The sequence below is a fragment of the Gopherus evgoodei genome, chromosome 1 (genome assembly GCF_007399415.2).
Source record: "Gopherus evgoodei ecotype Sinaloan lineage chromosome 1, rGopEvg1_v1.p, whole genome shotgun sequence".
In the NCBI taxonomy this organism is placed as follows: domain Eukaryota; kingdom Metazoa; phylum Chordata; order Testudines; family Testudinidae; genus Gopherus; species Gopherus evgoodei.
In genome coordinates this window covers 351274458-351286904 of record NC_044322.1, presented here as the reverse complement: position 1 = coordinate 351286904, position 12447 = coordinate 351274458, and the positions used below count along the sequence as shown (strand labels likewise).

Genomic DNA, 12447 nt, shown 5'->3' with positions numbered 1-12447 from the left:
ATAAAATTCTTTTTTAAAACTGTTATAAATTAGATAAGATCTTGTGAACGCAAAACTTACTCCTTGAGCTTTTCAATTTCTTCAGGAGTATACCTATGCAATAAATAAAAAGAACATTACTTAGAACAGAAACATACATTGTATATGGCTAACAAAAAGTGTACTACTAACAGCACAAAAGAAAATTTCGAACTGAGGGAAACAATCTGAATATTTAAAAGCACATTAAAAGGTAAATATTTATCTTTGTTCATTTCTAAACATGTTTGGATCTCTTCACATTTAGTTTTACACTGGTGTAACTCCTTCAACTTCAATGGACTTACTTCTCAGGTATGAGAAATCAGAATTAGGCCCACTTATGCCTTAAAGGAGGGCTAGTTCTTCACAGCACATCTCCTATTTAATTCTGTAACTGTCATAGTGGTGTTTATTGCCACAAATGCATCATCAAAACTTTGCACTCAAATCACACATTTCCTCTTCAAAGAGCTTTATAAACGTTAACTAAAATCCTAACCATCACCCCATGGGGATACGTATTTCCATTACTTTACAGTTAGGGAATCCAAGGCTGGGGGATTAAATGAATTGCCCTCAAGATCACGTCAGAGACAAGATTAGTACTCAGCAGTTCATGGCCTGGCTCTTAGTTCTGTGCTCACTTCACAATGCTCTCCACATCCTGGTAATCCTTTTATAGTGAATACTATCACAGATGCATTAGACTCCAATCCTACAGTAGGTTACATCAGTACCCATGCACCGATGCAAAATTCCACTGGAGTCAATGGAACAGTGTGCTAACATATCCTGATGCAGGATCAGTCCTTTGGAAGTTCTTATACAAAAATATGGAAAGGAAGGAACTAAGAATTCAGAAGTAAAGAGAAGGTCTTATATAAATCCGAGGTGTCTGCAAAGGGTGCAGAAAAGATAAATGGCCAACAAATCCCTGCCTCTAATGAGATGTTGTTTTTATCTTGAACATACATCTCCCTACAGAAGTGGACCAGTGATGGGAACACTTTTCAGAGAGTTCTGGAAAATGAAGGGAATGAAGGAAAAACAAGATGAGTCCCTTGCTAGCACTTAGCTAACTAATCCCACTGATTTAAACAAAGTACCAGAAAAAGAAATCTAAAAAGACTGCAAAGCTTAGGTCAAAGAAAATCATCCCACCTGATGGAAAAGGACACCAGGAAATGTACTGAACTGCTGGCAGGTGACATTAGCATCCACTGCCTAGACTGACCTGCAGGATGCAGGAGAAATGGCTTTTCATATTAATGTTTTCTGTTTCCAAGTTTTCTCCAGTATGAAAGTTCTTCAATTACTTAAATGGGTAATGCCAAAAAGCATTAACAAAAAACATGCTATGCATTCTAAAAAAAAAAAAAAAAAGTTTGTAGATTGCTTTGTTTAGAGTCCACTTATTGAGCTATAATACCAAAATGAAATCAGCCATGATTTGTTTTGTTTGCTTTTAATTCCTCCCCCTATTTAGAGAAACAGCCTTCTCTAATAGACTGAGCTCTGTACCAGGAGCCAGGACCTACTGAGTCCTAAAGCTGACTCAACAATGACTTGTGTGAAGTCTTGAGTAAGTCATCTACGCTTTCTGTTTACCTTTTTGTTAAAATGCAGAAATGTTTAGAGAATAGTTAACCTTTGTTAAAGTAATGTCTAGAAAATTAAATGGTATTTGCTATCAAATGTGCTATCAGTGTTATTAAACACAGCAAGAATGGTTGCTTGTGTATTCAATATACAGTAAATTCCATAAACTACACAAATCTCTGAAGCAACAATGTGGAGCAACAACAATGGGCTGCGTGGCCAGTAATTCATTTCTGTGCATGTACAAAGGCTACACTGGAGATCATTGGAAGCACTTATACAAGTTCTGACAAGACTTTATATCAACAGAACCAAAAAGGGAGGGAGCTTGACCCTTTTTTCCCTAGGCCTAATAAATCTCAAGGCAACAGCCTCTAGTCTTGATTCGCAACTACCTCTAAGTTAAAAGGAATTTACCTTTTCCCTCAATAATGTCATTTTCATTACTTGAAGTGAATGTAAAATAAAAAAACAAAACAAAAACACATGATCTTAATGATACCAATCAAGCCATATATTATTATAGATTTTCATACTTTCCAACATGGTTTCTGTCATCATACATGCGAAGAACTCTTCTATAAACTGCAAAGAGAGGCCGGTTCAGACCCCATGCTATGGTCCTGTAGAAATCTTTTCGTTCATCTTTTGACATCTCAAAGATAATTTCAGTGGCATCTTTTATTCCACGGGCCTAGAGAGATCACATTTTAAAAAGAGATTTTGGACAAAACTGTGTATCATTGACAAACAGAACTTTTAAAAATGAGAAGGTTGGTACATTATTCTGAAATTCATGAGAGATATTTCATAAAACTATAGGTCAAAATTGTAAAACTGGATTCCTAAATTAGACAACTGAATCTATATCTGCCCAAATAAGTGCAGAACATTACAAAAAACAGATCATTCATTCAGAGGCCCAAATATGCATTAAAATGTCTAACTTCTATACAAGTTTGAAAATTCTAGTAAATTTTGTGGTAAAAAAAAATCCATGTCAAATCTGAGAAGATCACACAAAATAAATTTAAACTGACACTGTTTAGTTCATGCACTGGTTTTTGTAAGGAGAAAAAAGTTTCACAAACAATCTGAAGAAATGCTTTCATAAAAAAAAAAATCATTCAATGTAAAGCTAATTTGAAGGCAGTGGTGCCCAACCTTATTACACAGGAGGGCCACATAATCCTAAACACAACCTTGTGTACCGATTCTACATATTTTAATCAGATTTAAAGTCACCTGTATTGATTTATATTTTAAGCTCAGCTTGTTTCGTATGTATTTAGTGTGTAAATAGCCAATACTGTATATAGGAACAACCTGTGTAAACTAAAATAATGTAAACATGATGACAAAATGCTGATCAATCATTACAGTGTTGAAGCAGGCCTTCTGAAACGCTCTGTTGGGCCATGTATGGCCCGTGGGCCGTAGTTTGGGCACCTCTTTTTAAGGTAAGATATTTCTTTACATTGATGGAAACCCAAACAAAGCTTAATTGTGATAGCACATGAGAACTAGAAAGTGAACATGATTATAAAAGAAAAACAAAACTGACCAATCTAGTTTAATTGTCCAAGCCGAGTGAAGTGAAAAAGGCAAGCAAACATCAGAAATGGGGATAAGGTATGGTAAATTTTATTTTACAAACCATTTCAATGTTAATCCAGAGGGCTATTATTAACCCAAGAAAGAACTGAGACTTTAATTTTACCAAGCTAAATAAAAAAAGGCATGTACATGTGCATGATTTTGTGAGTATAAATTCTAATACCTGTGCAGGCAGGTGCTAATACTGGAAAAGGTGCACAGAGGTATTTGCACATGCCCTAGTGAAGACTGGATCTAGCCCCTTCTGCACGTGTAGATTCTTCTCTTGATGTGGCCATGATTTCCATGGGGGTTACACATGCTCAAGGGATGATCACACCACTTGAGCACATTGATGTAAAATTTTACAATGAATTATTCTGAGCATGCAAACTGGAAGTGTTGTGAGACGATCTGGCAGAGCCTTAAACCCTAAGTATGATTACAATAAAAATTATATTTACTGATTTTATGCATTAGAAACATTTTTGTGTATTTCAGACAGGCAATAATCAGTTCTACTACAAAATTATCAAAATAAGCCTATTTGCATGCTCTCTGGAAGTTCTACGGAAAGTTAATTTCAAATAGGATATAGCAGAAATAGCATAACCAGCTAAACTAGCAGACTAATGTACTGTAATTCCTACCTTTAAATAACGTTCAATGTTACTCATCAAAATGTCGATTTCTTCCTTCGACCACATTCCCTGCTTCCATTTATGGCCTTAAAATGGACATGACAAACTAATTACAATGCTGGAGGTTAGCAAGGTGGGGGAAATCAGAACACATAATTTTCTTACTGAAGTAATTAAAGAAAAACATGTAGTAGTTACAAACTAATTAGAACCATTACACAGCAGAAATAACTCTATTTGCTAAGCAACCAGTTTCCATGTTTAATGGCTTCAGTATAACCAACCCCAAGAGTTCAAAAAGAAAAAGAAAAAAAAATCACAAGAGTCTGATGATTTTAAGCCACTTTAAAAAAAAACTGGGGTTGTTTTTATTTGGCTTCTGGTTTTTGAATTTTTAGGGTGCATTCAAGTCACATATTTAAGCTTTTCTCTGCAACCATGAGGACTGGGAGCTCTTTTTTTTTTTTTAAAATAATGAAAGCTGAGATTCTCGTGTATTCCCATTACTACAGGAGCCAGGGCTTAAAGAAAAACAAATATCACAAGACACAAAATTGCAAAACCTGGCAACACTGCGGCCTTATGTTATGGACCTTATCACTTCCAACCATGCCTGTGTAGTGCTAACTGCTCTTAGTGCTCCCCATGCAGTCAATGGTAATCTGCTCTGTGCCTGGTAGAGTTTTTAGAATTGGGACCTATGTCATTATTATCTGTATTGGGAGTAGTACCTAGTGGTCACAATCAGAAGTGAGGCCCTGTTGCATGTGTTGTATTTCCCAATTAAAAATGGCAAATCAATACAAACAAACATTAGTTAGTCATTTCAATATCATCTAAGCTTTTGGCTTTTTTTAAACAGCAAAACCAATTCAATTTTATTCAGAGATAAGGATGCAAACCTTAAATACCATGATCTAATAGCCAAGTGGCATTAAAAATAACTGCCTCTTTACTCTTGCCTACAGATATTTTCTCCCTTTTGTACTCATAACATCTTTACTAGTGACAGATCACACGTAATTAAGGATATGCTCTTGACCCACTTCAGGTACTGAATGTTGGCTACATGCCCATCTCTGCTCAGAAAAACCAAGTGTTTCCTTCTTAGCCTGATCATTACCAGCAAAACAATTTAGAGAGAATCGACAAAGAGCTTTTGCTTATTGAAATCTAATTATAAATCAAAAATACAGTTATTATAGCTAATTCTGTTCCTGCAATGTAGGAGAATGTTCTTACACCATGTCCTCAATCTTTCTCTTCCTCCCAAGTGACATACAGAGACCGAGATAAGGTTCCAGAGGTAAATTACACCCATAGTTACAATTCTCTGTCATTTACATGATCATCTGTGCATAGAAATCACACAAAGAGGAGATAGAGCTGCACTTTACATGGAATATCATCTAATTTGAGGAAAGGAAATCTTGTATTATGCCTTTGCTATGTTTGCCTACTTCTAGCCAACTTAATCCAAGTTTGATATAATATGACACTAGACACATATGACCAGTTAGCTCTTCACTAAATCATCAGCAAGAACTCCTTTGGCCACAGTTTGGAGAACATTGCTCTAGGCTTTTTGATTTTGATAAATGTGAAGTCCATATTCCTCCCCACTGGCTACTGGAAAGGAGGTGCACAATCTGCTTCCTCACCCTAGAGTCTACCAGCTACTGTCATGAGGCGTCTCAACTACTTTAGCCCCAGCCTCCTGAAATGGAAAGCAGTCTCTTTGCTACTCTGCCCCCCACCCACCTCAGTTCTTGAATTGAGCACCGTGGAGATTAGAACCTGTGCAGAACAGAGGAAAAATGGAGATGGAAAAGATGGGGGAAACTAATGGCTCTTAAAAGCAAGCATGCATCCAATCAGGACAGTGAATGAAAGTGATAGACAGGAACAGACAATATGATGGGTGCTTGTTTCTTCCTTCTCCCAGCTCTGAGGTTCCCATTCCCAATGCTTCCCAGTCTTTGCTCCCTCCCTACAAGCCACCGTCGTCTTTCTGCAGTAAATCTCAGACCTATGGAATTTCTGTGGAAAATTAAAAGGAAACAAAACTATATTTATGTTGTTCAAAAATTTTCCACAAAAGTTTGTTTCAATTTGATTTGGAAAACAAAGAAAAAAAGAAAAAAGGAAAACCACTAATTTTCATTCATCCCTTTCCTCCCCATTGGAAGATGGAGGAAAAAATGGGGGGGGGGGGAGGGGGGAAAGGAGGACCAATAAAAACACCGAACAAAAAATTGTTTCAAACTCAGCAAAGAATCCTGTGGCACCTTATAGACTAACAGACGTTTTGGAGCACGAGCATGCATCTGATGAAGTGGGTATTCACCCACGAAAGCTCGTGCTCCAAAACGTCTGTTAGTCTATAAGGTGCCACAGGATTCTTTGCTGCTTTTGCAGATCCAGACTAACAAGGCTACCCCTCTGATACTTGTTTCAAACTGCATCACGAACATATTCATATTTCCTAAAAGTCCACATTTTGTTGAAAAAAAAAATGAAAAAATTTCAACCAGCTCTAATGTGGAACACCTAAGTTCTGAAGTGCTCTACAGCACTAAGTTTAAATCATGTGATGCTACCGAGTCCCTAAGCAGGATCTCCTTAAATAATTACTACTGCTACTAAAACATTGCCACTCCTGGGAGCACCTGCTCCCTCTGTTACTATAGCTACATAGGGGGGGCACCACTCAATTCCTCTCCATCAAGATGGGAACAAGAGGAGTAGAAACTGATCACATGTTTTTGTTCTACATCAATGGCAAGTGCAGGATTCATTTAGCATTGTGTTTCAAGGAACATTCTGGAAAATAAAAGGAGAGCGAGAATAAGAAGGCCACATACACGAGCGCCAGTAGATTCTACAGGGCATTATTTTTTATTTTGTTAAATAAATAGCCTCCTTATTTTTACTCTCCTTTGTAACTTATTTGGAATTACTAGTAACATACAGTGAAACTTTTACTCCTAGTCATAGAATCATAGAATATCAGGGTTGGAAGGGACCTCAGGAGGTCAGCTAGTCCAATCCTCTGCACAAAGCAGGACCAATCCCCTGACAGATTTTTGCCCCTGATCCCTAAATGGCCCCCTCAAGGATTGACCTCACAACCCTGGGTTTAGCAGGCCAATGCTCAAACCACTGAGCTATCCCTCATCATTCTCTCTATCCATCTGGATCCCCTTTCACTTTTTATCTTGCCTTTTGTCTGGGACAGAGGAAGACTTACTACTGCCCAGTATGGAAAGAGTCTATATTTCTAGCTTTAGACTTCACCCTGCTAACAAGGATGCAGGCACCCTGCACCAGAATACAGGGTTTTTTATGCAGCCTAAAAAGTACCCTCATACACATTACAGAGATCAGCTCACCTTTTGGCAACCAATGGGAGAATTTGGGCCTACATATCCTACCTTTGTTTGTTAGAGAATCCTTATCCTCTTTGGTTGTAAACCAGGCTTGACTAACAGCTGACACTTCTTCACTGCCTAGAGTAGAGATTTCATCCAGTTGTTCATTCTGAAGAATCTTGAAAAGAAGAATTGAAAAGTACCTTGTTAACTGATTTAACAGTCATTCCCTCACCTTGAATTTAACATGCAATACCTGGAAAGTGTAAGTGGAAAAAAGATGGCTGTCATACTAGTTCACCTTGCTGGCTGCTAATTAAGTGTATTTGTTTTAGGCAGGGCACTCCCAGGATATTTTCCTTTTTTAAGCAACACTTTTACCCATCATACTCATGGCTAGTTTAAACTAATATCTCTTCCCCATCATCTTTTACAAAATACATACCAATTTTCTCGCAGTAATGGCACTGATATATATTCTATTTTTTATAAATTGTAGGATATATTGAATCATTTGCTTATCTACTGTAATGTACACTCCTCCTCCGCTACTCTATATTCTGCATAAGGTGAAGGTTTAGAAACTAAGATCTGTGTTTTCCCTTGTCTTTCTCTCCTTGCAGTGAGCCTACTTTACACACCATCAAGAGAAATGATTGATATTTACAAGAAGCTTCACAAATAAACAAAGTACATACAATCTCTAACAACACAGATTTTGTGCCCTGTAAGGAAAAGATCTTCTTTTAAAAAGTTTATTCTTTATTCAGATATTGGCTTAAATCCGTCGTTACTTGTGTCCATCTGATGTATTAATTTTATGACAATTACATTTGTCATTTAGCATTAAATTATTAATTTTTAGTATATTTTATTATTCTATTTGTTAAATATTTGTAAAGAACACCCAGTTAACACAACTCATAAAGTATACAATTATAAGTGGACGCTCAAATAGTTTAGAACCCAACTGTAACCTCCACTGTAAAATTGCAATTTGTTAGGAAATGCATGGGGTATGAGGAGGGCAGACATAAGAGGGGGAAATAGCATGAGCAAGGACCAGAAGATTGAAGACAGGTAAGATGGTGTGGGGGAAAATATAACTGGTAGTTTTGCAGACACCGGATATGGCAGAACTGTATTTGTAGTGAGTGGAGTCAGGTGATATGCACCTTAAATAGGGGCTTCGACAGCAAGAAGAGAAAAGTAAAGAAAAAAAACATTCACAGATTTAGGGTATGTATACATTACAGCAGCTACAGAAGCACAGCTACTGCCCTGCAACTGTGAAACTGTAGCACAGAAGGTGTTTTTCTGTCAGTGCAGATATGTCACCTCTCTGAGAGGCAACAGCTAGGTAAAAGGAAGAATTCTTCTGTCAACCTAGCCGCATCTACAGTGAGGCTTCAGTCAACCTAACTACATCACAATGTGCATGAATTTTTTCACAACCCTGAGCAATGTAGCTAGGTCGACCTAAGTTTTAGGTATAGATCAGGCCTCAGAAAGCATTGCTGTAACCTCCAGGGAAGCTAGCGATTTTAAAACTCTGACCCAAAAGGGCTGGCAGTGGCCAGATGGATAGGTCCATTTGCCCCCCACTGTTCTTGCTGGAACATCTCTGGGAGATGGGAGCTGTAAACTCCACACCCAATAGGGATAATAATACTTACTATCTTAACTCTCAAAGGTGTTGTGAGGATTAATTAGATAATGGGCTCAGTGCTATACCAACTGAAGTTAAAACTGACTTCAGTGGAGAAAGGATTGGGCCCAACATCTATGTCACTTTTTAATGTGAAGTGTGCTGTATTAGAGCTGAGTATTTTTAGGTTTAAACATTTCTCTCTCTTGACAGTGGTACCACCTGAAAGGTTCTACCATAAGGATTGTAAAACTTATTTTCCCCTAAACACCACCACCTGCAGTCGTGGCCCAGCCATCTTATCTTTCAATATGGCTTTCTCTAAAACAAATCAAAGCATGTGTGTTACACAAGTCATAACTAAGTGCACCAATCCGTGTACAGAAAATTTCACCAAATCATGTTTTCCTTTGAAAAATTAAAATGTATTTTTATTGGACAGAATCTTCCAAACAAGACCAGTGTCACTGTAGGTTAGTTTCACGAACACGACACACAGTGCCCAATTAATCAAAACTTTTTGCTTCTTAATTTAATATGAATATGCAGAGGCAAGTTAATTAAAAGCCCTTGGACCAAGCCTGAAGCTTTACCATACCTGGATCTGAGTAACAGTTCCTTCATTAATCTCATCATCTGCTACCTCAGTGGTAGCAGTCATGGTCACCTCAAAGCTCTGATCATTTTCTGAAACTTCAAAACATGTAAATTAGTAGCCAAGTTTTTTTCTGGAGTATTTGATATGTAGACTACAGGATTTACACAACACAGTACCTGGTCTGCAAATCAGAATAAAGCTGTGCTCTGACACTGATTTTTTGGCTTAGTAAAAACACTAAGATGCTTGCTAATACTTTGCTTTATGAAGTTCAAATAAGGATTTTAAAACCAGGACATACACAAGTAGGACATCTACCACTTTTTGGTAGATTCATGTTGTAAAACTGAATGTGAAACAAAAATTAAAGTGAGTTTTAAATAACTGGGTGCAAACAGCATAATGTGAAGGTTTCTTTTTCTGTTCTATATTTTGTTTTCATTACTCGCCAATGACTATTAGTGTACAGCTTTCAAACCAGTTGGCAGCAACTTTTAAAGCTTATTTTTCCTGTAACTCCAACATTACAGTGTTTGCATTTGTAAAAATATCAATGAATAAAGTCCCAGCAAAGTTCTAGATGCTTTACTTCATTAAAACAGGCCAGAAAGTAGAGCCAAAAAGTAGCGAGTTTAGTATTTTGGAATATCCAGACTCACTAGAACCACAGGTTCAAACCCTGGCAAGCTTGAGTCAATTCTCTATTATACTGTGGTAAATAACTCAAGCACCACACAGTTCTCTGCAAATATGTGGATCTTTCAGATATGACCTCAAACATGGAAAGCCCAACTGTTCTGTTTGGACATAAAGATCCTGTACTCTTTTAGTAAGAACAGAGTGTCTCTGTTGGTGTCCTCCCAACTCTGCCTCCCCAAGTGGTACATATGCTAGTTGGTTGCTACTCTCTATCCAACAACTGGGTTTACTTCATTGATACTGTACATATACAGCTTGTTGTAAAGTGTTCTATGACTTAAGGGTGACACAAAAGTGTAAAATATTGATAGAAACTCTGACAAAATAAAGTGTTCTAAAATATTCCTAATTTTTTTTTGCTCCAAGAGTCATCATGATGTTTCTATTACGCCTCTGACGTTTAGGGCAGTGATGAAGCTCCTTCACTCCTGTCTGTTTCTGGCAAGTCTTTCAATGCTTCAAGAGCACCAAAACATAAATATAATGTGCACTTTGATTAGAGTTCAGTGGACTTACTTGGAACTGCAACAACAGAAATGCATGGAGTGGAATCATCAATACTCTGATCATCCTCTGATGATAAGCAAAGTCTCTTGTGTGGAGGTTCAGTGCTGTCTTCTGAGTCTACTTCATCAGCTTCTAGTAACAAAAACACATCCGGAGCCCTTTCTATTAACATAATGAATCTTTTGCTGACCAAACATTGTTGAAATCTTGCTCAGTGCTCTCATTCAAGTGTTTTCTTTTCTACCTACACTCTTGCTAAACCATGTTAATAGCGTGGGTGATTAGCCATTGCAACAGTTTACCAGAGGATTCTTTGTCACTGGAAATTTTAAAATCAAGATTGGATGCTTTTTATAAAGATATACTCTAGTTCAAACAGCAATTAATCCAGGGAAGTCCTAAAGCCTGTGTTGTTCAAGAGGCCAGAGTAGAAGATCACAATGGTCCCTTATGGTCTCAACATCTGAATCCTCTCAGAAACAAAGCAAGCCCCTGAGGCTGCAAATAACCATACTGGTGCTCAACTCCAAGAATGAGAGTAGTCCCACTGAAGTCAATCAGCTACTCATGTGCTTAAAATTAAGCAAGTATGTAAATTCTCTGTAGGATTAAAGTGTATACTGGTACATTTGTAAAATTATAAAATAGAAGCTATTAACAAGCCAGTGTGACCAAAAGAAGTCAAGATCTGTATTTTTAATATGTTGTTTTTATAATGCACCAGTTAAAGGTGTAAGAGATGCTATACTAGTTTCAGGAAATAACTAATAACAGAGTAAATGGCCCAGGAACCAACCACTTAAAAAAATTCAAGTCAACTGAAGGGAAAACTTGATGACAACAAGCAGGACAACATACCCAAGAAAAATGTTATCTGAAAGGAAAGGTCTTACACAGAGCTTTAAAGACAGCTAAAAGGAAATCCTGAGAAAGGGAGGTCCTAGAACAAAAAATGTCCTGCGCTAGCCCAAAGCAGACAGAACCTCAGCATGGACAGCAAAGACAATCCAACTGATAACATCTCACTTGGAGGGACACAGGTGGAGAGGGAGGTTGAAAACGGTTTCAAAATAAATAGAACCAATATGAGAGAGAGAGAGAGAATACAAACACTGGTATCATTCTCTATACCATTCTGAGGGCAATGAAGTATAAGGTTCCCTTCGGTGTCCTGGGTCAAAGTCACAGAGTTCACGGTTTCTACTGTCACTGTGTCAGACTCTTCTTCAACTGTGCTCATACTCAAATCTGAACAGAAGAAAAAAAATTAAGTCTTCTTTGAGCAAGCTCCTACTTTCAATGTACGACATATTCTTTCTCTTGCATTTAATGAGTAGTACAAAACTCCTTTAGGGACCTGGGAGTCAGGAGATCTGGGTTCTATCTTTGCTCTGATACTGACTCATTGTATGGCCTGAGCAAGTCGAGGTTTGAAAAGCATTCTTGACTTGACTTTTCATCCGTGCTTAAACACTATTCCACAACACAACTGCTTTCCTGTACATTTGTCATATACATTTTTATAAATTATAAGAACATTTCAAAGCCATCTAGGTGCCTAAAATATGAACACAGGAGCCCAACTTCACACTTTAGGTGCATCTGCCATTTTCAGAAGGGAAGTTAGGTTCTGCATAAGCTCCCTAAGTGACTTTTTTTATTAATGTAAATAGAAAGTATTTAGTTTGAAACATTGGAAGAACCACAAGTATTAGAAATAAAAGGACCTAGCAGATCACTTAGTCCATCTTCCTTCCTGCCATGACT

The 12447-nt window shown here is 37.5% G+C and overlaps 1 protein-coding gene across 2 annotated transcripts in view; it reads right to left on the bottom strand.

Annotated features, from left to right (window-relative positions):
* The window catches only part of DMTF1 (cyclin D binding myb like transcription factor 1), a 56301-nt gene that overhangs the window by 30576 nt on the left and 13278 nt on the right, over positions 1–12447 (bottom strand). The window contains exons 2-8 of one of the 2 annotated variants that reach the window (XM_030563558.1): positions 11812–11928; positions 10690–10812; positions 9475–9569; positions 7292–7406; positions 3867–3943; positions 2157–2314; positions 61–93 (exon numbers count right to left, since the gene is read on the bottom strand). In XM_030563558.1, coding sequence (XP_030419418.1) covers positions 61–93; positions 2157–2314; positions 3867–3943; positions 7292–7406; positions 9475–9569; positions 10690–10812; positions 11812–11920 — 710 coding nt within the window. In that variant the 5' untranslated portion in view covers positions 11921–11928. The remainder of the gene's footprint in view (positions 1–60; positions 94–2156; positions 2315–3866; positions 3944–7291; positions 7407–9474; positions 9570–10689; positions 10813–11811; positions 11929–12447) is intronic. The other variant, XM_030563644.1, reaches the window with a different exon arrangement.